The sequence below is a fragment of the Numenius arquata genome, chromosome 10, assembly GCF_964106895.1.
Source record: "Numenius arquata chromosome 10, bNumArq3.hap1.1, whole genome shotgun sequence".
Classification (NCBI taxonomy): domain Eukaryota; kingdom Metazoa; phylum Chordata; class Aves; order Charadriiformes; family Scolopacidae; genus Numenius; species Numenius arquata.
This window is the reverse complement of record NC_133585.1, coordinates 4,786,388-4,813,695: the sequence shown is the minus strand read 5'-3', so window position 1 is coordinate 4,813,695 and position 27,308 is coordinate 4,786,388. Positions and strand designations below refer to the sequence as shown.

Below are 27,308 nucleotides of genomic sequence, written 5' to 3'. Positions count from 1 at the left end.
TCTCCTCTTTCTGCGCTGTTTGAGTGTTGTGCTCTGCTGCAGTCTCATTTGAAAGAATATGCACTAGAAACCATATTATAAAATAAATATTTGTCAAATTAAGCAGGAGTCTGTGAGATCCTGTGGGGATGCCGAAGCCTGCTGGCTTTCACCAAGGGCAGGTGGGATTCCCCAGCAGGCTGTTGGATATCCAGCTCCTCCACCGGTCCCCCAAATTGGGAAAAAATCCTCCAGAAAGCCACTACCTGTAGCCTCCTGCTGTGAACTGAAGGTACCGTAGCCAAGGCTGGGTTTGAGCTGTCTACTCTGACACCTCTTCCTTGCTCCATGTAAATATGTTTTCATATCTTATAGATAAGATACAAACACGATGACTCTAACCAATCTGCCCTTCTGTCTGTGCCTTGTATCCAACCTCCCCAACCTTTCAGAAAATAAGTCCTTGGCTGGAAGTGGGACATAAGGTGGACTTTTAGGTGCTATTTTTCTTGCTTCTGCCACGCTTCAGGAAAAGTGCAGGTGTTGACGCCAGGAGCAAAGCCAGGAAACCCTTGCTGAGGGCTGGGACCATCGCAGTCCCACCGAAGACCTGCAGATGGTGGGTTCCACAGGTGGTGTGGTGGGACGGGGCATGTTCCTTGAAAGCCCTGCTAGGCAAAGCCAGGGGGTCAGCAAAGCTGTCTCCTCTTTGTGGCTTTGCTGGGGCCATAAATGGGCTGTTGAGAGTGGCTGAAGGGCTTTGCTGCAGCTGTTGTGAAGACAAAGGGAAGCTTTATCCTGCCAGCATAGAGGGCCAACTGCTTGGGCTATTTAACCTTTCTCTTTGAATACCTTTTAAACTGGATTGAAAGTAAAACCTGGAATGACCTTGCTGCTTCCATTTATATCCAGTGACAGATCAGAATGGCAGCGGGCTGGGAAACAAACTTGTGCTTTTTGCTTTGCTAATAAATAAGGGAGAAAAATTTGGTCCAAAAAAACCCCATTGGCTGCAGTAGTTGGCCATAGCTACCTCCCCTACGCTGGAGACCAAGGTGCTCTGTCACCTCAAATGCATGAGGGGTAGTGGGACAAAAGCAAGTGCCTGGGGTCCTGGAAGGAGGTTTCCGTTCCGTATTCATATATTGGTCTGCTCTAAGCTTAAGTTTTCAGTCCAAATAAGGCCTTTTGGTGCTTCTGAAATCTGGTAATATTAAACTGCAGCAAAAGAAAATGCCACCTCAGGAGTACTTAGGTCACTGCTAGTGAGAGCTGGCACGGGGATGCCAAGTGTTTAATGCTCTCCAAGCTGCTCTTTCATCTCCAGCCAATGTCCACCTGCTCACAGCCCGCCTGGCAGGGTATTTGGATTCCACATACTTTGCTGCGTCCCCAGTTTTTCCAGAGGAGCTGAAACTTGGTCGCACATGATCTCCAAACACTTGGAAGGAATGAAGTTTTGCGTGGTCAATGGGCTGCTCCCCTCCGCAGACAGTCTTCAAGTGCAAAAATACAGCCCTCCTAGAGATGGCTGTGACTTTGTCAGGCTTGATAGCCATAATCTGGGTAAAATTGCTGGTTCCTCAGGCACCTTAAAGCACGGGTTGCCAGAAGCGAGGAGGGAATGGTTGTGTTAAACTCACCTGTGGTATGTTGTGCATCCAGTGATGGCAGCTGTTGAGACAAGATAATGATCAGATTGGCACAGATTTGATCCCATGTGGCTGTTACATTCATATTTGTTAGTCTGTGTATGCCCCAGCTCGCCAGACGCCAGGATTTGGGTGAGTGTAGGTTGTCGGGTGTCAGCACTGCGGCTGAGCTCACAGGGTGTAACAGCCTGGAGTCAAAGGTTTGCTGTACCTGAGTGCTTGTGGAGAATCATACCTGGTGTGACCTGTATCTTTGTACTTTCTTATGAAAGGAGGCGCAGCACAGCAGACTTCATTCAGGTTTCTTCCGTGTAAAGTCCAGAGTGCAATAGGTGCAACAGCAGGTCAATAAAATTTCTCCTCTTCCCTGAGGGAGAATGCTGCCTGCCGTCTCCTCCCACTGAGCTACCCTCTGGATAGAAGTCTTAAAATACTATTTATGCAGCAAATGTCTGGATATATATGTGCATCACAGTTAAGCCTGGGCTGTTTAAAAAATGTCCTGACGCTGGAGGGCTTTTAGAGGAATGGTGTAGACCTGATTGAATTTATCGTGGGTAGTTCTACACCCTCTTTCTCCATCCTTGCCATTTTCACAGAATCATCTGGGTTAGAAGAGACTTTTCAGATCATCAAGTCCAACCATCAACCCAACACTGCCCAAACCACCACTAACCCATGTTCCTCAGCACCACGTCTGCCCGGCTTTTAAATTTTTATAAGCTTTTTCTGTTTAAAGTCTCTTTCCAGTTATCTAGTTAATTCTCAGCGGAAGCATTCCTGTTTTGCTAACTAAGTACTTAAATTGTAGCTGGCCCTGGACCCAGAAATATCTGGGAAGTACATCTATATGCAGTTGCAGATTCTACAAAGGGCTCCTGTCAAAACAGGACATGGTTTTCAAAACTCATCGTGAGAGTTTATCAGCCATCTGGTTGCCGCGTTATGCAATGTTTAGCATTGAGCAATGGTTTTCATTCAGCAGTACTGAAGCCACTCATTCCCTACTATGAAAAACTTTGGGAAAAGTGGCATCATTTAGTCCCTCTGAGATGCTAACTACTGTCTGTACTTCTGAGAAACATAGGTAGCGTGTTTCCCACAAAGTATTCAAGCAAATCTAAGCACTCTGCTACTTCTTCACCACTTGTTTGCCTGTTGTTCTTTGGGACACAGAAAAATTCCAGAATGACGGTGGTAAAAGCGGTTGGTTTCGGTCACAGATCTTCACTTGTGTTTCAGGCTGTTGTCAGTAATTGGGTCAGACCACAGACCAGCAAAGGTCATGCAGACTTTTCTCTTGGACACGTTATGTCATCTCAGTTCTTAGTCCCATTGCAGACTTGGACGCATTTTTTTCATAATTCGTAAAAGCCTCTGTTTGTTCAGCATGGATACCACTGCGAAAATAAGGAGAAAGTTCTGGATACCCAAAACAAAAAATATTTCTAGCTTATCCAAGGCAGCGCAACCTCAAGAACAAAGTGTTCTCTGTATCATGAATACAGACAAGACTCATTCCTCTTCCTGGCTACCCATAAAAGCTGAAACACGCAGTAATCTGAATTGTCCCACTTAATTTAAGGATTTTCATCTAAGGGATATCTCCAGCTTCTGCTGTTTGGGTGACCCCCAACTCTACTGCCTGGGTTGGTTGGAGCTCATGCTTGTTGTGTTGCTGATGAAGTTCCAAAGGATTAGCCAGGACAGTCACAGCTGAGGTCCTGTCTTTCTCCAAGGACCTCATACAACATAATTAAGTCATCCAAGTTACATGCCTAAAATGAGACTGTGTAGATTCCTCCTGACGTGGATACTATATACAAAAGTGTTTTCAGCTGGTGAACTTCAAGTCTTTTAATAACAGTGATGATGCTCAGTGATGAAAGTAGATTAACTATTTAAAAAAATATTATATCTGTGTGTTGCAGAACGGAGACAAAAGTCTGGTCACCGCTTGTAAATGAGGAGGGGAAGACGCATCCATATAAGATGAATCTGGCCTCTCAGCCACAGGTGAGTAATGGAGTTATCTGCACGCTCTTGCTCCCGCTGACTCCTTCCTGACTTTGGAGCGGTTTCTGGCCCGATTCTCCAAGGAGCTGAGCGTGTGTCACTCTGGTTGCACTGGGGATAGCGCGTGCCCTGTACCTCCTAGAAATCACGCAGTTCTCAGAATCCTTGAGAGACAGACTCCCTCCCTCGTGGTCAGAAGCCCAAGGAGAGCTGGTCGGATGCCTTGCCAAGGGTAAGCTGCTTTGATCTGAGGCGTTGTCTCCTGCCATCTGCATGCTCGCACCTACCAAAGGGCACAGAAGGCACTATAGAGGTGTGGCTCAATAAATCATTGCCAGCATTGCTAAGCCTGTTGATTTTCACAGGTAAGAGGGGAGGAAAATGATTCATTCATAGTGTTTTCTGTTGGGGCTCTTTTTGTTGTTCTTTTTTTTTTTTTTCCTCTTACTAGCTGTAAAGAAAGTGGAAGAGAAGCGCACCAGCCTTTTATATTTTAATCTGTGGGGCAGATCTTATAGCCTCTGTCTAGGAGGTTGGTTTTGTAACCTTTTGGCAGGCTCGCTTCACCGGTCTGCTGCCTCTGTCAAGTAAACGTAGTAATAAGCGACCTGTGCCTGAGCTAGTTTTAGAGGATTGTACTGCACAAATCTACAATAACTGCACTAAAATCAGTGGCATTTCTCCAGGTTTTCACCAGGGCAGTGACATGGATTCTGGCCCCAGCACACAACCCGTGTGAGCCTTTCTAGCAACGTAAGCAGAGATAAAACCAGTTTGCCTCTGCAATTAATTAAGTGCTAATACGTCTGTTTGGGTTGGAAAGGACCTGAACCTAAAGTAGCACATGTGCAGCAACACCCTGGCCAGACCTTGGCCTGGGATCTGTCCGTGTTCCCTCTCACGCCAAGCTGCTGTGTGTTGCTTGGCTCAAGACCATGGTGCGGCATTCTCCAGGTATTTCATAACTCAGCCAAGGCACAGCCTGGGACCCAGACATTTGGACTCAGGTTGGGATTGGGCCATGCTGTGACACCTGTCTGTGACACTGTTGAGCTGAGATCTGGTCTGTCTTCTGCCGCCCAAGCTCTGGAGATGTTCTGCTGCAAACCTTGCGACTTGGGGCTATCCCTTGCCAAAGGAGGGGGAGCAGAGTCTGCACTGAGGCTTTGCTGCAAGAGGGGCTATTGGTTTAATTCAGCAGGAGACCCCATCCTGGAGATCAAGTCCCTAACCCAGCCATCAACCAGAATTTACCCAAATGCCCCAGAATTAAACATAGGGCACTACACAAGCCAGGCAGGAGTTCAACGTAGCTCACTAAGCTTAGTTAACTGCAGCAAGAAACTTGCTGTCCTGCTGTCACCAACTGTACCACCACACTTTTCCCCCAAGTCCGGCCTGGGTCACTGGATAGATATCCACTGCTGGTCAAGTATTAAACATAGTATATTTTAATTAACTGATGCCACCTCTTACTTAAACTCATTTGCTTTGGCAGTTTTAACCCTAATCAATGGCTGTCCTTTAGTCAGCTGCCCTTCAGGTGGAGCGTTTGTATGTGAGTCTGGCCCCTGGACTGTTTCAGGGAGCCTCCTGCAAATCTGTAAGGATGGGTGAGAGGGACTAACGTTAACTCTAGTCTTGGACTTACAAGTCATGCCCTGCTTTCTAAAATCCAAGTAAAGGGCATCATGAAGGTTAGACTGTGCAGGATTCAGCAATAATCCTGGCAGTGGAGCACATCCCCTCCTAAACCATAGCCTTAGTCCTAATCCTTGTTCTAGCTCTGGCCATCATGTAGCTATCCTGATCTTGCCAGTTCCTAAGCGTGGCACAACTGGATTTGTTGATACCAACCTGCAACTGACTTCTGCAGGAGAATTTGGTGAGAAACTGGCTGCAGAGAGGTTCCTTTTACAAACTTGTCTCAGAGCAGTGACCCTTGCCTTAATCTTGCACTAGGAACCATCTGTTGCCTGAAAACTAGGCTTTGGCCCCTTTGTGACGGCTGATACTAAGAGTTTTATTTCCTGGCGTAGAAGGAACATTCAAGCTCTCAGTCTTGCCTTTCTTCTTCCCTTCCCTTCCCTAAAATGAAGCCAATTAAGTCATTTGCAGTTGCCTGTGTGAGTGGAGCTTGCTGTTGTTCAGAGGACAGGGCTTTCCTTTGAAGGGCTTTGCCTGCCATGTACTCAGAGGAATTCAGCAGCGTGAGGGAAGACGTATCATGTCTCCAAACCACAAGCTCCCATTTACTCTTCCTGCTTAACAATCCCTGAACATCCCAGTCTGCTGTGCCAAAGAAAAGCGTTGTGAACACCATCAAGTTTTAAGGTTTGGTTTTCTTTTAGTTGGTTTTTTTTTTTTTTTTGGTTGGTTTGTTTGTTTAAATACACACCCGTTTCCTTTTTCAGTAGCTGACTGCAGCAAGTAAGGTTTGCGGTGAGGTCTGTCTGCTTGGAGCATGAAGTCAGCGGAGCCCGCTGATTCCTGCCAGAGCCATGGCAAGCCATCAGCCGAGTCACTCTGGGACCGTGCCTCTGCAGCATCACCAGAGCTTTCAGGCAGCAGAGTGCAGAAGACGCTGTGCATATATATACCAGCATGGCAAATGGCTATGAATTTTACCACAAAGATGCTGATCTCATTTTTATAACAGGGTTGGTGGAAGTTGTGAGTAGAGCCCAGTCTTCGAAGGCAGCCCTGTCTGAGCTGTTCAGGTTTTTTCTAACTCGCTCGCCAATGAAAACAATATATTTGCTTTCCTTGGCAGCAGTCTCGTGCAGAACACTTATTAATTCACTTACCAAAGAAAACAGGACATAACTCAGTCCAAGTGGTTCATTTAAGCCCCGATCCAGGGTCCTCTGAAGATCTTTCTCGCTGGTTTTGCGCAGAAGCCTTTGGATGCAGAAATATAATTGTACATGTGAATAGACTTGTTGCAGGTTCAAAAAAAAATTATGCTTTAAAACCTTTGCTGTGGAAATTGGACTGCAATTATTCTAATAAGTTTCTACCTTTCTTAAAATTAGGTAGTTTGATGTTGCCTCTCCTACTTTCAGTATCTTAACTGAAAGTTCTCACAGCACTTGTCTACCCTCTTTTCCTCTTCCCGTTTTATTGGTGCAGTTAAATAACTAGATCTTTGCAAAAGATCTTGTGAAAGAAATTAATGTTCAGTTTGTCTCAAGAACTGCATGACTAGCTACTTATTTTAAGATCACTGCTTGCACATTCTTTACCCCATTTGAAATAGACTATTTGTTTACTTCTGTAATCCTTTTGGAGGCTGATACTTGGTGAAATGCTGCGTCCTCCTGCTGAAGTATTTTCCCTTACTTGGAATGCAAGTTCAAGATACTTTTATGTGCCTTTGGAAAATAAAAAGGCATTCCACAACCTCCCATGCATTCCCCGAACTCCTGAATCCCAAGACTGACTTCACTGTCTAAGCTGACCTTTGCCCATGAAAGAGCTGCATCCTTATTATTATTTCATTACCATTATCTTTATCCTTCTAAATTAATTTAAACTGAGGCAAGAGTGATGACAAAATCACATTTCAGCGAAAGGTGCGGCAGCTTGTCGGTGGTGATGGCTCAGTGGCTGAGCCAGCTTTGTTTTGGGTGTGACCATGGCAACATTAGGGGAAGGAAATGACAGAGCCGACTTAGTATATTTACTCAATTATTTCACTTGCACTTCTCACCCAGATCCTAAGGGCGATCGCTCGATGTCATTTTCCCACCGAGAGCTTTTCCTCACCGCAGCGGGAAAGATGTAAAGTAACACGTCTGCCTCTCCCTTCTGCTTAATGTTTCTTGAGGAAAAGCGATGGCAGAAAGAGAGAACAAGTTACTTGGTGACTCAGGTAACTTTAATGCTTATGACACTGACCAGAGACCAGCATAATTTTCAGGCTCTATGGTGACCCTGGGCTAGGCATTAAGCTCCAAACCCATGCGCTGGTGTGCGTGGCTGTGTTGCTCCTTGGTAAAATGAACAATAAAAACTCTTTATCCCTCAGACTGTGCCATGTCTTGTCAGACCTGGGCTCCGTGGGAAAAGGTTTGTCTGTTTTTTGGGGTTTTTTTCCCCACCCTGTATTTGTAGGACAGTGAGGTCAACGGGGCCTTGGTCTCTGAGCTGAGTGAGCTCACGTAGGAAGCAAGTTGAGAGACCAGCTTTGAGGGCGGTCAATACCAGGACCGTCTCCAAAAAAGCTTGTCCAGCTGCCTGAAGGCCACATACCCCGTTTGCAGTGAGGCACAAGTATTAACGTCACCCCTCAAGAATGTCAGGGAAAACTCGTGGTTTGAGATGGATAGATCAGCTCTTTTTAACCACAGAAGATACGGGCTTGCAAACATGAGGATGTTTTGGGTTGTTGGTTGTCATTTTTTTTGTTTTTAAATGAGAAATGACCTCCAGACATGCAGCTGGAGGAGCTCTGGAGGTGAATCATGCTATTTGTGGGATGACAATGACGGACAGCCGCTTCTGTCTTCCCAAGGCTTCTTGAGAGCGCCGGCCCTGTCCTCCTCGTCCTCGCAGGGTGATGTCATTGTTTCCATCTTGTGTATTTTATCTCCCTGGATACGGAGAAAGGCAGGGGGCTATAGAAACTGGGTGTGTGGCTGGCTTGGCCTTTGATAAGGCCATGCGTGTGTGAGCAATGCGTGAAGCAATAGGTATCTAAAGTAACAACACGGCTTTTTCAGACGAGGGAACCGCGCTGGCGTATTGCGACCTGCTGGTTTTGGTTAAAAGGCGTTACTGCATGGATGTGGAATGTGTCGAGGGAGGCGGAGGCGAGAGGATGTGGGAAGCCAGCCTTGTTGCTTTACCCCCCCCCCCCCCACCATAACAAAAACCCCGCACCCTTCCTAATTTCTAATCGGATTTCAAAGCATTGCAAAAGATCTTTCCATAGCTGAAAAACCCCAAACAATAACAGAGGGAGAGGTGAAAGTAAAGGCACTTCTTAACGCTTGTGATCGCAGCTGGTGAAACAGAGCATGGGGTAGAGTTTGCCGCGAAGATGTCTTCTTCTGAGCTGTTGCCGCATGTTTGGCACCAGCAGCCTTCCCCCAGCATGGCCTGGGCTCCCCGGGCGGCTTCCCAAGGGCAAGGATGGAGCCAGGGATTGGTTTTGGCTGCTCTTTTCCGCTCTTCTTCCCCGCCTGCGAGACCAGAGCGCTTGCCTTCCCTGAGGTTTGGTCAGGGGCCCGTTTTCTTGGAGCTGAGTAAACATTTATGCCGGGAAACGTTTAATCTTGTTTCCTCTTGGCGTGGCTCTCGAGGTGTGCAATCCAGGACCGGCCGGCCCCGGCCCCTGGGCTCTGACTCGGGACGCAAAACCAATCCCGTGTTTCTGGGGCCCGGTGGGGCAGCGGGTTTTGCAGGCTCCGTCGAGAGCCTTTCGCTTCTCCCTGCAACTCCAGAGCCTGGGTGCCGATTTATTTATTTTTTAATTTGTACCGTAAGGTTGGAGTGAATCCCCTGACTCTGAGGGCTGGAGGCTCAGGAAATCGCTGCGGCGGCCAGTCTTGAAATCACAACTCTGCACCTGAAATGAGGTTTAGGTGGCTTCCAACAGCCCTCCCTTACTCCATACTTGACCTGCTGTTCCTCTGCGTGCGGGGAGGTGGCCCGGGAAGGGGCAAGCAGGGGAGCGGGACAGTAGCCAGCGGCCCTGAGGCCCCAGCCCTGCCTGGCTGCCTTCAGGCCGTGCTGTGGGGAGAGGAGCGCCCGACCCCTCACGCCTTGGTTTCGTTTATTTAGCAAGTATAAAAAGCCTCCGGGTTTTTCCTGTTTCTGGCCGTGGTGAGGTCAGTGCAGCCGGGATGGCCTTGGCCACGTCACCGTGTGGCAGATGGGACACAAGAGCCCACCCTCACCCCGGGCTGCCCCTGACCTGCCCGAGGACACCTGGGATCATGGAGGTGTCTGGGTGGCTTTATGCTCCTGGTGCCTGGGATGTGCCCCGGCTCGGCAGATGGAGGTGGCTCGTCCTGGGCTGTCTGCCCATCTGTCTGCCTCACTGACAGCTGGGAATTTCCCTGGAGTCTGGTTCCCTGAGCGGGTCCCATGGTGGTAGCCACGTCCATCTGTGATGCGTGGTGGGGAGGAAGCAGCCGCCCACATGGTGAGCCGCCGGCCAGCCCCTGCCATGGAGGTGACGGTTGAAGTAACTGTGGGGGTTTCACAGGCTGGCCTTCAGCATCGCCGAGCGCAGCCTGGCGCGAGCGGGACGAAAGGGAGGAAGGGGCCATTGTTTTCCCAGATAATTCCCCCATGACGCAGCCTGCAGCCGGTGCGGTAGGAAATGCTGATCCGTTTCCTGCCCCGGTGCAGGGACGTTTTTCCCCCATCCCCGCTGCTTGGCACCATGGCTGCGGCTGGCGGCTCGCTGTCGGGAGGGCTGGGGTGATGGCAAAAGCCCCTTGGTACCCAAGTGGACAGGCTGCTGTGCAGCACTTGCAATGTCCCCATCTTCCCCCAAAGAGGGCTACTACCACCAATGGCCAGCACCCAGAAGACCCAGTTGGCAGGAGACCTGAGTATTTGACCTGGCACTGGGGTCCTGCAAACCTTGTTTATCCTTGGGATTGGGAAGTAGCTTTTTCCCTGGGATGGGGAGGATTTGCACTAGTGCCTGCAGGGCTCGGGAGTGTGTGGGATTGTGCTCCAGGCTGAACAGCCCCAACTCTCTCAGCCTGTTCTCATAGGAGAGGTGCTCCAGCCCCCTGACCTTCTTTGTGGCCCTCCTCTATTCATATAGAAGAGGTATTTTCAGGTAGGGAGGAGGCTGTTGGCTCCTCTGGGGTCGCTCCCTGAGTGGCCCTGATCCTGTTGGAAGTCACCTTCTGCCTAGTGGGGGACTTTCAGAAGATTGATCAATTGAACTCTGTAAACTGGAAGTGGATTAGTGGAACTGCGGTAATCCTCTATGTACTCAAGCGTTGTCTTCTGGTTTACAGGGTCCTCATGTTACGTGGCTTATTTTCCTCCTCAGAAGTCTCTTTCATTTTGAAAGTGAAGCAAGATGAGACCTCTCTGAGTTAAGAAGCAGAGAAGTTTGTGCAGTAGCTAATCCATTTTAGCTTGGGCTGGACACCCCGCCAGCCCCTCTGAAGACATACCTCAGCAAAGGAAGGAGGCTGCTATCTGTGCAGCAAAGTGTTTTAACTATCACAGTATCAGTTTATAGTGGTAAAATACTGCTCTTGAATATCCTACCTAGAGGCTTGGAAGCTTCCATAACCCAGCTTTAGACTGAGATAACCACTCCAGACAGGGCCGGCGATGGGGGACTGAGGCAGTGTCATGGCTTGCAGGAAGGGTGAGGCAAGTGCTTCCACGTCTGCCTGCAGATGCCAACTGAAGATGTCTCCAAGAAGATCTAATATTAGTCACACTCCTCTATACTACTGACAAAGAAAGGATGGGTCGTGCTCTGTCTGGATAAGAGCATGTCCTTGTGTCTGACTGCCAGGGATGCTTTTTAATGCTGCTTGCCCCTTTTTCCTTAGTTCTGGCAACACCACAACCTTAGAGATGCTGAAACCCCACACATCTCAAATGCGTAAACCAGACACTGCCCCTGCACGTGTCCATAGTATAGCAGTGGTTTGGGTTAACATTTTTCACTTGCGTGCTGGTGGACAGGTTTTTGGGAGTGCCATATTTTGGTGGGGTTTTTTTCCAGTATTGTCAGAGACTCTCACATAAACACATGATTACAGGAGCTGGGGCTTTAACAAAACTGCTGCACAACACAGGGTCTAGAGTGGCAGTTCTGGCAAATCCCTAGGTAAATACATTTGACAGTGAGAACACGTTGTCTTTTGATCTTGAGGTTGCTACATGAAAGCACTTGTTCTTTGCAAATTCCTTCTACAGCTCAAGCAGAAAGAGCAGCATGGCATGACAGGAAGCACTGGAGAATTTGGATTATCCAAATGCCCTTTATAATGTTATTGCTGTCATAATACTTGACCTGACTATAGACTCTCAGGTTATACATCTTCTATGCTGTTCTCCAGATGGGATTTTTCTAATCTAATCTTCAGACACCACCTTCTGCACCGATATCTCTATTTAACCTGTTATAAAATCGCTTATAGTCAGTGGACTTTATCCACATGAAACCTACTACAGATGGCCTGACACTTCTGAAAGCTTAATTTATGGTCTCGGATGTTATCACACAGCAGAACACCTACCGGGTGGCCATAAGTGGGCCAGAATCTCCTATGTGGATTCTGTGCCTGAGCGCGTGTTGCAGTTCTTCTCAGTGTCGAGGTACTAATGTGATTTCAGTCTCTTCCATCTGGCTGTCTATTTTCTCAGCACTTGTAGGAGCTTAAACATCCTTGAGGCTTCCATCACAGTCAAACTGATTTGGGCTTGGCTGACAGATTCAAAAGTCTTTGGTGGGGGTGGGAACATGCCCACGTGCATGTGGAGTATGAAATTGAGATGCCTTACTTACTTAGGAAACCAGAATTTTTTAAAAAATGCCCTGAATTACTTTCCTTTTTGTAATTCTTGGTTAATACTTTGATGTTTCCTCAATATAGGTTGTGACATGATTAAATTTTGAACCTACTTGACCTAACGGTATAACCCCCTTTAGCCTAAAACTTCTGCCTCTGTCTTTCTTTAAACCAACTCTTTATATTCATGTCTGAAACTCTCTCCTACTTGCAGCCTCCAAATGGTGGGCTAACATGTGTGTTTAATGCTGATATAAGATCAGATACTTTTCCCCATGGTGTGATATAGAGGCTGAAGTAATGATTATTTTTTTTTGCTAAAATCCACAGTTTCTGCTACGGGAAAGACTATTTTTATAAGCACTGTTATGTGCTTTGAATGAGATTGTAACAAAGGGAGATTAGCTAATTACTCCAGGGTCTTTCTTCCTTTGGTGTGTGGGAAAGCTCCGTGGCTGGCTTCCATACGCCTTGGCCAGAAAGCTGTGGGAGAGCAGTCCTGCCACCCCACACCTGAACGTCTGGTGCTGCCCCACTGATTTCAAATGACTTGTAACTCCTGAGTGCGCTTGGATCCACACCGCTCCTCTCCGAGGGACCCTGTGCTGTGCCTGATGCCATAAATAGCATTTGAAGTGCCATGAAGCGAGATGACTCCCATCTGTCAGTCTGGGAATGCTAGCCAACTGCCGAAGGAAATCTGGGGACGTAAAAGCGATTTAAAGAAAAAAAATCTGTAGGGGGATTTAGTCATCCTTGTTTCTAGTGAGTGTTTATCCTGTAACTATAGCTCTATCAAATGAATGCCCTGAGATGTTCAGAGGGCAGTGAAGGCTCCCTTCGTTGGTGTATGGAGTGGGAGGGGGAACCGGTTGTGTTAATTAGCGCTGGGAACCATGAGCCCAGCATATTAAGAAGGGCCTACCCTGTTTCATCCTGTGCCATTGGGTGTTAGCCCTGTGGTGAAACCATTCCCAATCTCTACAGCCGGCTGAAACATTTCAAAACGCACATTTTGGTGCCGTCTTTCTGCCCTGGATATTTCAACCACCTCTATGAATGTTAGTCCTTTCTTCTGCCTGCTCTGGTGAGGCCCCATTGGGCCCACTCCTTGCTTTGGTCAAGCATCTTTTCTGGGGAGAAATAAGCCCTGGATGTCATTCTCTCTGCCCCAAAGCTGCTAATTTGTGCTGAACTAGTGATGGGGCTTAGAAACGGGGCTTAGAAACTTCCCCATTTTTGTTAGCGCTGTTTGTGATTCAGTCTCACCTCATGTCTTATTGAACTTGGATTTGGCCCCTGTCTTATTAAATTGTAGCAGCGTTTCTAAGTATCGCTAATACCTCCGGAAGCCTTTGGTTTGCAGCTAACCCAGAACGTCTGGGTGCTCTCTCGTACTTTTGGCACTGAAGAGCCTCTGGCATTTAGCTGTCGCTGTCTGTGGACAGTCTTTTGTATTAGCAAGGGTCATCTTCCCACCTTTATTGTGGGAATTTCTTGTCCAGAAAGTCCAAAGTTGTTCATCGCAGACAGCAGCTGTGAACCCCAGTCTCAGCTGAAGGAGCAGACTTGCTCCAGGGCATTTGTGGTAATGACAAAGCCCTTCTTTTTGGGTTGCCCTTGCTTAATGAAAGCCAAACTTTCAGATGTCATTGGGGAGTGCTCCTCTTTCTGCCCCTCGTCTTCACTTTTCCATAGAAGTCAGCCCTGCTTTCAGGAATTGCAGGGACTGCTTGTGTTAATTAGTGTGTGGCAGCTTGAGCTAATGGCTCTGCAAGTGTTTTTGAGCTCTTATATTCCCGGCACGTCAATTCTGAAGCATCCTGAAGGTCAGCCTGAAGCCATCCAGGTGCCCTCATGATGTGTGGAGGATACTCGCCTTCTTTGGTGGTCATGGTCCTGTGCTCCTCAGCTGACACCACAGGCAAAGGCCACCACTGCTGCCCTGTCACATCCCACCTGCACGCCTGAGCACCTCTGATTTTTTTTTTTTTTTGCCTTTGCTCCTTTGCATGCAGGAAATAAGGCACATAGGAAGTGCACACAACCGGAGCGCGGTGCCCTTCACTGCTGCCACGGCTTCTGCCCCCAGAGTGATCACTGCTCAGTACAACAGCCCAGCCGGCCTCTACTCCTCAGAGAACATCCAGACCTTCAACAATGCTGTGGAGTCCAAGACGTCACCTGGGGCCCCGGAGCCTACCAAGCCGTAAGTATCTTCCTCACATCTCCCTCCTTGCCCAGGCCCACAGGAGAAGGCTCCAGGAGACATGAGCTCACTGCGAGAGTACCCATTTAACCCACAAAAGCTCTCTTTCAGGACAAGGGAAGGAGCAGAAGCATGAGCCTGGCTGTGATTCCCCAGGGAAGGGCTCAGAGGAGTGGGGAATGCTCCCCGAGATGCAGAAATGAAATTAATGCTGTTGTGTTTCTTTGTTTAGCAGAGACCGACGCAGTTTCCGCGTGCGTTCAGCATGACATACCAGCCCGCTGGTCTGAACAGGTGCCTCATAGCTTCTTACGAGCACTTTGTAAAGTTAGCATTTTGGGCTGGCTTTGTGGGCGATGCTGGGCAGGAAGGGTACCAGTTAGTGCATCCCAGTCCCCAGGTGGCCTGGGATCCATAGACAAAGCTCTGCCTAAGTTTGGATCATTCCATTTTTTTTTGTTACTGAACCTTGTTTTTCACGGGAGTTTTCACAGAGATGAAACATTCATCCCTGTGTGAGCGATTTTATATATGGGATTGGAAAGGGTCCCAACCTTAAAAGGGCCTGTTGATTTTTGTGGTTGCATCTGAGCTTCACCAAAGACATTACTTTATCCCAGAAGTTCCCAAGGTTCCTCTTTTTACATTGGAAACAATAAACCAGGAGCTTTCTGAAATCTTTCTGGCTGTGTTGGTCAAGTTGCTTAACTGCTCTAAGTCTCTGTATAGCAGTGCCAAACTGCCTGGAAGACTTTGGCCACTTTTACAACAAAAGCTGCAAGACAGTGCTTTAGGGGATATTGGACTAAATTCCTGACTTGTGAATGGGGAGACAAATGTAACTTCAGCCTCGGTGCTGCAGCTGGCAGACGGGGTGACAGATATTTGTTCCTCATTTGCTTCTGGTAGACCTCAGCAGCCTCAGTCAGGGGCTGAGCAAAGGCAGAGCAAGAACAAGGGAAATCTGACTTTGTGTTCACCTGATGGGACCATTTGGCAGTCAAATACCATCTCTAGTCTAGTCTGGGGTGCCCTCCAGGTGACAGCACTCCCTGGAAGCCAGGTATATTTGGCTGGAAGTCCGTGGATGATCCATTTTTCTTGCAGGGATCACCAACGAGATGGGTTTCTTGTAGTGCTGTGGCTCACTGTGCTCCCCCGAGCAGGAAGGTCCATTGCCAGCCCAGCCACATGTAGGGTACATGGCATCTCTTTCATCTTTCCCTTATGGAAACACAGCAAGTTGCAAAGGAATGCTAGGGGAGGTGGTGAATGAGACCTTCAGTGCTAATACATTTTTGTTCACAGAGTTGTCAAAAGCAAATGAATCACTGCTGGAGTTCAGTGAGAGCCAGGGGCTTCACCCTGCCCTTAAAAAGCCACTGTGGTCTCCCAGGATGTGTAGATTCTCCCTTCACACAATCTTCTTGTTGCCTTTAATTTCCAGCCTGTCTGTTTTGATGAGCTATTTGTACGTGGTAAACCTTGTTACGGGTTTATCCAACTTTTTTTTCTGCATCCCCATCCTGCACCCAGCAGACACACAGCCTGTATGAACCCGTCAGTCTCATCCTGCCACTGCACATGGTGACATATGACAAGGGGACCTGGTCCACGGTCCGACCTTAGAGGGTGTATGTGATGTAAATGCAGGACTGTGGTACAGACAGAAACACCACCCACCTTCTCTACTGGGCTTGGTGTCACAAAGCGGGCGGGGAGGGCAGGGAGAAGCCCCACTGCTGAGCACATCTGGTTTAGGATCAGAGGTGCCCTTTGGTAGGTCACCCAGGCTCGCTTTGGGAAGGTCAGCAGCGAAGGTGGCATTCCTTGGCTGGACAGTGGGACCACGAGTGCGTACTCAGGTAGCTAGTTCATAGTGAAACCCCCACTGCCATGTCTTCATTGCTTTTACAACCCCTGTAAAAAATTGGGGTTTGTGTGGACACACCTGGAGTGTGAGACCAGAGCCACCAGAGCCACAGCATTAGCCAGAAGCCTTTAATGTGAAGTCATGTATTCAGTGGTGTGTCCCCACGGCACAAGGAACAGACAGCATTCTGCAACTGCTTGTATCGCTTGGAGCATTTGGTTTAGCCTTTCATTAATTTCTTCCTTCTTTCCTTTCTTCTTCCTCTGCGTTTTTCCCTCGATTCCACAACGTAAAACCCAAATGAACCCCACCAAACAAACACGACTCAAACTCATGTGAACTCATGGGCCCGTAGCTGCCCATCGCCGATGAGCCCGATGCAGGCTCCCGTCGCCTCCGTCTATAACCCCCTGCAGATGCAGACCTCCGAGCTGCCGCAGCGGAGGCAGAGCACCCCCTCCGTCCCCAGCCAAGTCCGAGTGGGGCCCGAGCAGCTGAAACAGGTAGCCCAGGTCTGCCCCAAGAGCCCCGTGGAAGTGGAGGTGCCGGGACTCAAGGTTCTGCACGTGCAGTTCAATTCTCCCCTGCAGCTCTATTCGCAGAGGAACATCATGGATTCCCTGCAGGGACAGATCTCTTCCATTAGCCCCGATTTCCCCAGGTAACCTGTGACCCCCCACGCTGCCTCTGTGACCGGCTCGGTGCATCCCTTCATCCACATCTTGGTGTCCACAAATGCCTTGTCCCTGTCTGTGGCTCACGGCGTTGGCCAGTCACGAGGAAACAGCATTTACATTTCACCTTCTGCGACATTAGTGCATGACTCTTCACAGGAGCTTTCTCTGCATTGTGTCTGTGTCCGACACCCTGGGAAGCACCAGAACATGGTTTCAGCCTGTCAGTGTGTCCATTGTCCCCTGCGTACCTGCAGAGAATGGCTGTGACAGCAGCTGGTGGCTTTCCTGGAGGAGCAACCTGCAGCAGATGGATTTGCTGGGGCAGGAGAGTGCTGGTGTTTCTCCTGCACTGAAATGAGGATTGTTGTTTGTGACTGGAAGGTGCTTCCACACGTGTCCTTGTGCTTTTCTTTCACTGGTTGTGTGCTGGGCGCATTTCATTTCAGGCTGGAGCAGGTCCCCATGGGTCTCCATCTTTGGCTGAATAACACTCATGAGTTTGGAGCAGCCTGGGCAGGTACAAGGCACATGAAGGACTCTGTTCCCACCCCTGCCCACTTGTCTGCACAGGTTGCTGCTCTTGGGGCTGCATCTTTGCCCATAAGAGCAGAGGATGCTCAAGGTGCTCTGAGGTCTGCAGGACCTGCAGAGAGCCTCAGCATCACAAGGCCTGGAGTGCCTTGTGATGCTGCCTTTGTGGCAGTTGGGAACCAGCTGGCCTGTGCCTCTAAATCCCAGAATCACAGAATGGTAGGGGTTGGAAGGGACCTCTGGAGATCATCTAGTCCAACCCCAGAGCAGGGTCACCCAGAGCAGGTTGCACAGGATGGCATCCAAGCGAGTTTTGAATGTCTCCAGAGACAGAGACTCCACCACCTCTCTGGGCAGCCTGTTTCAGGGCTCTGCCACCCTCACTGGGAAGAAGTTCCTCCTCATGTTTAGATGGAACTTTCTATGTTCAAGTTTGTGCCCATTACCTCTTGTCCTGTCCCTGGGCATCACTGAAAAAAGACTGAAAATGACAGCCCACAGGGTTTTACAGGGAGGACTTCAGTATTGAGATGGGTGAAGCAGAAAGCACATTTAGCCATCTTGCAGGAGGACTCCAGTCAAGGCTGAATTGTTACAGAAGACGTGAACCTTCAGCAGAGTTACCCCGCTATGTGACCAAGCATCTTGCAGCTGCGTGACCTGTGATCCAGGGAGGTGGTCAGGGCCATGTCCTCCGTGGGACAGAGCAAAATGGCACAGCAAGATCTCATAGCTCACAGTCCCCTCCTGGGCTGAGCACCATGTGCTTCAAAGCAGAAAAGCTGGCGTCCTCCCCCATGGTGCCACACATGAAGCCAAGCTTTGCCCTGTGCCAGCAGGCAAGAGATAATGGGAGGCGGTGGATTTACTCCTGCCTTGTTACTCAGTCCAGTTACTTGCTGTAAATCCCTCTCCGGCTTGTAGTTCCATGCGGTCACACTCCGCTGGCTGTGCTGGTCCAGACGGCTGATAACATTCACAACTGATGCCCCAGGCATCAGCAATTGTTTTATTGCAAAAGCGAGAGCTCCAAGTACTGGGCCTTCCTGTAGCCCGGCTTTTGTGTGAGCCTGAAATCCAATAAAGGTTGTTGGAGTTGTCCCCTGCAAAATTTCTGCGTGGGGGGGAACTCCTGTGCGTGGAGAAGGACACACGGGTTGCTGCAGATAAAGCATCTGTGTAACAGGAGGTGCCATAAATCAGCCGACATACGGAGACTCATTATCCTGCGAGCACAATTCCTGTGCCTGTGGCCTTGCCCATTCTAAAGATGCGTGGTTTTGGAGATTTTTCTTTGTTTTTTTTTTTCTTTAAGCAGCATATCCTTCTGCCCTGCCAAATTGAGATATTTCACTCTGCTGGTACGAATTCAAGTATTTGGGTTTTTTTTATAGTCTTTTGGAAGTCTTGTATATGCAAGTATATCTATAGGGTGCATACCTGGGTGTGCTGATCTGTACTTTTTACACACTGTCACAATGCATGGTTGAAATGTGATGGCTTTGTCTGACTCCAGTGCTCCTTAAGATGATTCAGCCTTTGCTTTTTGAATGCATGCTATTGAAACATTCTTAGCATGCAAACTGCAGCGGCAGGCTTCGTGCCTAATGTTTTTATGGGTGGATAGAGGGGTGGGAACGTGTGAGTTTACGTAAGATGAATGTAATGTGGAGCGTGGATTCATTTGGGAAAATCTAGGACATTTTCTCTGTAATGGAAGACACCTCATTATTTTATTCCGGGTGAGAGGCTTCAGTAAAATGAGATTCAGACTTCAAGGGTTCAGCTGCTTGCAAGTCTAATGTGCTTCCTGCTCCACTGAAAATTACTAAAGATGGAAACATTTTATGATATTCTTCTATTCTTATATTTCTTAAAATAGCATTTTATAACACGTGCAATGATTTTACCTCTGATGCTCGAAGAGCTTATTATGTAGAGTAACTCCCGGATGACTCGATTGCGCATTGGCATGGAAAGTATGCAGTTGCCTCCTCAAGAAAAAGATCTCCCGCTGCAATTTAGTCCGAACTTCGGGATGTTTATGTACTTTTCAGGCAATCACAGGGTGCAGGGACAGTGAAACCTAATAGACCATTTACATTTATAAGGCTGCATTATGTAATTGAGCTGTCAGGGGAGACTTCTCAGTTGTCTCATTTTTCCAGAGATGTTTTATTCCAGCCACAGAATACAAGGCAGGCAGGAACCTCCTGTATCGTGTAGCTCATCCCCTAGACCAGCATTTGGTCAATTTAAAACCACTGATTTAAATCATTCCCAGCGGGTGTTTGTCCAGACTCTTTTTTTAGTATGGGGGTTGCTCACCTCTCCATGGCAATCTCCTCTGATATTTTGCTGTCTGTCTGTTGGAAAGCTTTTCCCAAGGGATATTGTGAATCCTGCAGTTTTAAGTCTGTAGTTTATCCTGGATAAACTGGTTAAGGAGAACATCCTAGGTACTGCCTCAAGCCTCTTTTTTTCTTTTTTTTTTTTTCCCCAAAAGGCTGTTCTGGTGGCACAATGACCACCCTTTCAGCCACCCTGCGCTGTGAAAAGCTACCTCTGAAGCACCTCGGGTTCTAGGCTGAGGGTGCAAGTTGCTCGTGACATGAGTGACAGCAGCAGCTCCTCGGGAGGCAGCTGAAAGGAGGGCTTAGTCTTAGCAGGCAGAAATCCCCTCTGCCCTTGACTTGCTTGTTAACCTTAGTTAAATGCTGTAAGTGGGCTGTGGCTTGGAGTCTCCACCTAGAAAATGGAAATAATAAGTCACTTGAAAACCGGATTAAATTATTGCCGATCAGAGGATCTTTTAGTTAGATCCTACAGCTGTTGCTTTGTGAAGGTGGCCTTTAGGACCAATTCATAGTGTAATTCCAAAGATTTCTTTTTAATGGAATACACTTAATTTGAGATTCACAGAGGTGTAAAGTAGTTTATGCATGCAAAGACCATGCATAGATGGCACAGCTACCACATGGGATTCCCATCCCAGCTCATGAGTTCTTTATTTTCCTACTAACAGAGCAGTGGTTTCCTGGGGAGAAAGTTTTAGTTTCTGGAGCTTATAGTAATTGTGCAGCAGGGAGAACGCTTGGCGACTGGCTGGAGGTGGCCGGTCAGAACCCACTGACAGTGGCCTACGCAGATAGCCCAGCGTGCCCATCCCACCTGGGCTGCAGCTGCCTTGTGCAAGCACATCCAGCACCTCCATGTTTTATGGCGTCCTGTTGTGCGTTTGTTTTGCACGTTCTCATTCTTCAGTCATACCGTGCACTGTGAAAATTTTGTTGGAGGGACTGGCTTTAGTTTTCAGCCATTTAACAAGCACGTTCTCTGTTCCTTCCTCAGTTTAGATCAGCACAACCAGCCCCCGGGCGGCATCGTCGTAGACAGAGAATCTGAGGTTTACAAGATGCTCCAGGAGAATCAGGAGTCAAATGAGCCACCCAGACAATCTGCTTCCTTCCTCGTGTTGCAAGAGATTTTGGAGTCAGAAGAGAAAGGTAAGCACTCGCTGCACACCTAAACTGAGTGTGCTTTTCCCTTTTGCCATTCTTTGTGCTGTCTATGGTGTTTAAGAGTAACAGCTAAAACTTTATTTTCCATCCTTCGCTGCTGATTGTTCAAGGTACTGTGTGTATATGATTTCTACAGAAACAGACCCTTTCACTAACCTTACTTCTAAATTTCCTCTCCTTGATTAGTTTCAGTGTCTTTGGGCCCATAACGTTGCTTATTCATTGAATGCTCAAGAAATAAACCCCTACAATATTGAGTTACCAAGAAGGAATTTCAAAAGTTGCAAAAGCTCTTCTTTACTTTCTAAAGTTTTGCCCCTTTAAGGTAACATTCACTGATTAAAGAGTGTCTTGGATTCAGGACTGTCAATGGTACCACAGGACAGGGCTCTTCAGTGAGTCCTAAAGCTTCTGATCTCCATCCCTCTACACAAGAAAAAGGATCCACTTCTGCCGCTGAATGTAAAAATATGGAAGCTGGGTTACTGTGAGCAGTTCATCGCTTTTAATCTCTGAAACTTCGCTCTGCTTGGCATTCTTGATCTGACATCTGGACTTGTACAGTTCAGGGATATAGACTTTAAGATAAAAAAAGCCAACTAACTTCGGTGGGAGCCAAATCGTACTCTCTTCTCCCCTTGAATAAAATAAAATCAACAAATAAATAGGAAAAGAATTCCAAGAATGACTTTTCCTTAGGCCAGTTGGGACTTTGTCTTTTGTGTTACTAGCTTGGCAGTGGTACATTCAATTTCATCCAAGAAAAGCCTGGTGCTGAGATATTTGCCACAAAGGGAAGCAGATCAGCCAAGTGCTGGTAGGTCTGAGAGATCTGTCAGGAAAGAGCAAAATGAGGGAAATAAGGAAACAATAGGAAGAAAGAAACCAGGATCTTGGAGTCTTTAGTATGCTGTTAAAATAGCTGCCTGAAAGCATCTTTTAAATATTGAGTGTTTGCAACTTGCCCTTCAGGGTTCAGCTCCTGCATGGAAGGGACTGGAGTAGCCGGGACTTCTCACACATCCAAGGTCCTCCCCTGTGCTTAGTAGTGCTGAAGAAGATAAGAAGCAAAAGCCTCTCTCTATTTTTATCTTTCTTTGAAGATTTGCAGCATTGTTGGGATTCTCTGGCATAAGGTTTGCCTGCCCCATCACAGGCCAGGATAGGCTTTGGCATTGCTCCACCGTGAGCCGATAATCACCCGTGCGGAGCAGGGCTGGGAGGTTACGCAGCCCCAAAGGAATGTCTGTCCCCGAGGAGACAGTGCCGGGCTCAAACACCACTGCTGCTGAGTCAGATCATGTCCAGGGTGATAGACGGCATGTTGGTGGCTGCTTCTCCCAGCCTGTCTTCAGGCCGTGGATGGTGAGCTGTGGCAGGGAGCTTTCTCCCCAGCTGGGACACAGGGCTGTGGAAGCACCATGGCTGGTCTGTGTTTAGACCTGACCCTGCGCTCGTAGGTGGAGGGTGTTTCACAGGGCGGAACAAGTTATGTTTCCTGCGGGTATTTGATTAAGCTGATTCCTTTAGAGAGATTTAAAAACACGCTGTCAACGTTGTAGAGCAAAGCGCTGTTTGAGGCAGAGGGAGTGAGCAGAGGTGATAGGGAAGTGCCTGAAAATGTGGTCGCTGCTGCTTCCTTCCCGGCAAGGGTCACTTGCAGTAACTCTGTCGGAGCCCAGGTGCTTCCTGCTGTGTTTGGGGGGGGGGGTGCATGGGCTGTGGTCCCAGTTGGGGAACTGGTCCCTCTGGACCAGCATCTCTGCAGGGAGCTGGGTACAAACCTCTGAGCTGAAGGATGCCCCGGAGGCAAAGCAGGGCAGCGTCAGCAGCCCCAGGGATGAGCAGTGGTGACAGGGAGGTTGTGGTGGGCGGTTCCCTCCTTTTTTCCTTCGTCTTTTTTGTTGTAGAATCATAGGATGGTTCATGTTGGAAGGGACCTTAAAGATACTACTGTCAGTGATGCTGCCCTGGGCTCTGATGTGTCCCTGACCTCTCTGGTCACCAGGGTGTGCCTTTGGAGGGTTTTTCTTCCCCCTTACACCAGGAACAACCATTGCGGTGCGCTCTTGGCTCGACACTAGTCAGAACAGTTTTGTCAGTGTCCCTCCCACTCTGAGGTGCCCATTGGACCCCCCTCTGTTTCTGGTGAGACACCGTGGGAGTCTCTGCAGCCCTCCTCACCTCGTTGCCCGGTGTTGAACCTCTTGCAGAAGTCATACAGATAAGACTCATCACATCAATTGAGTCATTTTGTAAGAGGCTCCTTTTTCACTGCAGATATTTAAAGGCTTGCCTGGTATCCTGCATCTAGGATCCACTGCTGTGGTAGGCATCCAGGTCAGCAGATGTCTCCTGTGAAGGCCCTGCGGGACATCCTTGCCCCAGAGAGGTTGCACTAGGGAGATACCTGGAGCATGCTACGCAGGAGCAGAGCACAAGGTTATCCCCGGTGTCCCAGGGCCCAGGACTTTGACAGTCATCCCTAGTCTGCCAGGAGACCCACCTGCTCTTTTTGAGCCCAAATCTGGCAATCAGCTTGACACAACGTGTGTGATCAGGACATGGCAGGCAGACTCTGGTGCTGCCAAGGCTGGGGCTGGGGCTGAGGCTTCACTTTGCTTTGTGCATCTCTGCATGCGAGACACAACAGCTGAAGTCTGGTGGGCTGTTAAGATGAGAAGAGTCTCTCATCTGACTGCCCACAATCTCAGGCCCTCAAATTTTCAGGGCTGGGTTCAGCTGTGTCCCTTCTCTTCCTCCTCCCCACACACCCCTAAATCCCTGCCCCACTTTCCATGCATGAATCCCTGCCTCAGAGCTGGGGTTAAAGAACATCACCCCACCCTGGCAGAGCATCTCACGCATCTCACATGCTCTGAAGCACTCTCCTTCCACCCCCCCAGGAGACCCTACCAAACCGTCTGGATTTAGGAGCGTCAAAGCCCCCACCACAAAGGTGGCCTCATCGATCGGGAATGCCCAGAAGCTGCCCATGTGCGAGAAGTGTGGATCTGGCATTGTGTAAGTAAGCCTGTCCCTGGGGTTGCAGGCTGTGGCCGAGCATCCCATGCCCATGTGAGGTGTTGAGGCACTGCCACCAAAAACCCTTCAGCTACCCACATCCAGGCTCAAGGCACCTTTATTTTCACCAGCTTTGACAGCACTGACTTTGCAGTTCCCTGCAGTGAGCCAGGAGTTGGGTGTCCCTCCACGGTTCTGTATTAATGGAAACCAAAGCAAGTCCCTGTGGGACAACAGTTGTTGCTGCAGCGTTTTGCTTCCTACCTGAAATCTCTTTACAGCACCCAGAAACCAAATGACCTTTCCATTCAGGGCCTGCGTATTTAAGGCTTTTCATGTCTTGGTGCTCCCAGCCGTGGAGTGGGGACTTGTCCTGGTGGTCAGAGGCAATGTGGGCAGGGAGAGCTGTGTTCTGCTGTAGGACCACACACCTCCACTGTGTCTATGCAGACATAATTTATGTTGTCTTTATGTGTGTATGTCCAACCTACAGCACAGTAGAGCTGTTGACCATGTGTGACGGCAGGTGGACCCAACCCATGTCTTTGCTTCACCATTCAGTTGCTTGACCACAGAGTCTTCTGCCCTCATTTTCTCCTTAGTGTTCATGTCCTTACAACTCCCTTAGCTTGACAGTTGACTCCAGAGCCCACCTGCATCATCATGGAAGACACCAGATTTTGCTCATGCTGCCCACCATGAGTTATCAGATGGTTGCTGAGACCCACTACAATGTCATTGTATGGTTCCTGGCCGTGCTTGGAGCACCAAGGCCTGGCAGAGTCATTACAGAGGCAACCCATACCCTGTAAAATACGAACCAGAGACAAACCCTACAATTATTCTACCAGCTGAGCAGAGCTGGAGAGAAAGCACAGGGCTATGAATAGCACTAAAAACTAATGACTTTTGGAAAATATAGATGGCTGCTGGAACAAAATGATACTCCTGGCACATTGTTGTGTTGCTGCCGGTGGTAGTTAACGAGTTGCTATGGAGTTTTCCCCATCATCTGCTGGGTTAAGCTGTGAAATTTTCCAGTAAGAGCTGGCCCACATTTGGCTGGATCCGTTCCTGCAGATCTGGATTTTGCTCCCCCAGATGGTCAAGCCAGTGCTTTCCTGCTGTTTGATCCTGGGCGTTTGAAAGCCATCTGCTAAAGATGCCATCACAGTGATTCTTGCCACCACAGGTGACAGGACTGTCCCTGTGAAACTTAGGCAGGCCAGTGCTAGGAAACACCTTCCAGAGGAGGGCTCCTGTTCCAGCACAAGTTGAGCTCTAAAAGCACTGTTGATATTTCCCTGACCAGAGGTAGAGCCTTTACTTTTTAACTTGTCAGGAGCAGGAGAAAGTTGTCCACCTTCAGCCCTGGTGCGGGTCCGGGCTGGGTGGGGGTGGCTGGGGAGGAGGGAGGCAGTGGTGGGCACCCGGTGCTGAGGGGTTTGCCAATTCCTTTCCCCAGAGGGGTGTTTGTGAAGATCCGGGACAAGCAGCGTCACCCCGAGTGCTACGTGTGCAGCGACTGCGGCACCAACCTCAAGCAGAAAGGACACTTCTTCGTGGAAGACCAAATCTACTGCGAGAAGCACGCGCGGGAGCGGGTGATCCCCCCGGAGGGCTACGAGGTGGTCACCGTCTTCCCGAAGTAAAGCGCGCTGCTCACAAAGCCGACCGGGATGGTTTCTCCGCTGCTGCTTTTCCTTGGAAAGCACTGTCCCTGCCCCCCCCCCGCCAAATCTCATTTGCAATAAGGAATGCTAGGCATGGCTTTGGGTTTCCTTACGTTATTAATCCTCCGTCTGTTCACATGAGATGTCACTAATTGTTCAACATTCTTTTCGTCTCCTCTTTCACTGTTTGGGTTTGTTTTGGTTTTTTTTTTTAATACACAGAATTATATATATATTTTTTTTTTCCTCCTTCGTGCTCAATCGCACAGGAAAATCAAGAGGCCAAAGCCAGAGATTTCAACTCTTCTGTCTCCCGGTTATTTTGCCTTCTGTTCGCATTCAATAAACGGGGTGAATCCACGAGGGAGATGTGTCTGCTTTCTCCAGGGTTCCCAGGGCAGCAGGAGAGGTGGTGCCATGTTTACCCTGGAGAAGGGCGGGAGGGAATGACGGAGTCAAGTCACACTGGTCTCACAGGTTGCCCATCTGCCTGCTGGCACCCAGCAAGGGCCAGCTGGGCATGGCCAAGCCACAGACCATAGCTGGCACTGGTGGCCTGTCCCAGAGAGCTGCCCCCTCTGTGTCCAACTTCATGATGAGGGAACCACATCAGTGCTTTCCGTTACCACATTCCCCAGGTGTCCTCTCTGGTCCCCAATGGTCACAAACTGAGGTCTGTGAAAACGCATCCCCTTGATGCTTGTTGGAAACCAGGGAGTCCTGGACCAAAGAGGGGAAGGTTTTGGTGGCCGTAGTCCCTGTCCATCTGTCCCTGTCCATTCCGTGCCAGCTCCTCTCCCCCCTCCACTGTGGGCTCAGGGTGAGGGTGGGTCTCACCACCACATACCCCCTTGTCCAACCCGGGGCAGATCCCCATGGCCATGGTTGGCCCTGTCCAAGGCTCTCTGTGGCTGCCAGAGGCATCGCCCTGCTCCCGGTGCCACCAGACACGCATGGCTGCTGGAGGGCACCTCTGGGGTTGATGTGGGGAGGGGGACACATGCCCCGTGTACACTGGATGAGGGGCTGGTGGTGCCCGAGGAGCAGTGGTCTGCAGTGAAGTTATTTCTCCACTTACACCTCCAAATGACATGCTGGCTGTTCTCTTGGTATAAAAATAAATGGTTTCCAAGAAGTAGTCTCATCTTTGCTTTAAAACAAATTGCCGGAGGTTGAAAAGAGAAGAGTTTGTAGCTGCACACAGGACCTCTCTGGCACAGGGCACCTCCACCCCCGGGAGCATCTGCAATAGCTAGAGACAGGAAAAAACCACAACCAAACCAAAACCAAACCCAAAACCCAGTCTTCATCTGCCACCAGGATTAAAAGCCTCCTACTGTCCGGATCAACTGTACAGTTTTTTTGTACAGTTGGGGACTTGACTGATTTTTCCAGCCTGGCTAAATTTAGCTCATCCCCTCAGGTTCCTTCTATGGGCAGTGGCAAACAAGCCAGGATGGCAGAGCTCAACCAGCAACTCCTCATCCGGCTCATCCCTGGGAAAAGCCTGGCTTCCTTCACACCTGCACAAACCTCAGATACTAACACAATTTTATTTTTCAAGGTGATAGCGGGGTTTTTTTGGCCTGGTGGGGTGATATCTCCCCTCACTGCTGCTAATGGGGGTTAATTCTCTCCTCTCCACAGCG

The 27,308-nt window shown here is 48.9% G+C and overlaps 1 protein-coding gene across 2 annotated transcripts in view; it reads left to right on the top strand.

Moving 5' to 3' along the window:
* Nucleotides 1–26,796, top strand: part of PDLIM1 (PDZ and LIM domain 1) — a 45,118-nt gene extending 18,322 nt beyond the window's left edge. The window contains exons 3-8 of one of the 2 annotated variants that reach the window (XM_074154377.1): nucleotides 3,563–3,647; nucleotides 14,593–14,654; nucleotides 16,589–16,894; nucleotides 20,793–20,947; nucleotides 23,869–23,986; nucleotides 25,452–26,783. In XM_074154377.1, the coding sequence (XP_074010478.1) occupies nucleotides 3,563–3,647; nucleotides 14,593–14,654; nucleotides 16,589–16,894; nucleotides 20,793–20,947; nucleotides 23,869–23,986; nucleotides 25,452–25,638 (913 nt within the window). In that variant the 3' untranslated portion in view covers nucleotides 25,639–26,783. Of the gene's footprint in view, nucleotides 1–3,562; nucleotides 3,648–14,169; nucleotides 14,361–14,592; nucleotides 14,655–16,588; nucleotides 16,895–20,792; nucleotides 20,948–23,868; nucleotides 23,987–25,451 lie in introns of both variants that reach the window. The other variant, XM_074154378.1, reaches the window with a different exon arrangement.
* The last annotated feature ends 512 nt before the right edge of the window (nucleotides 26,797–27,308 follow it).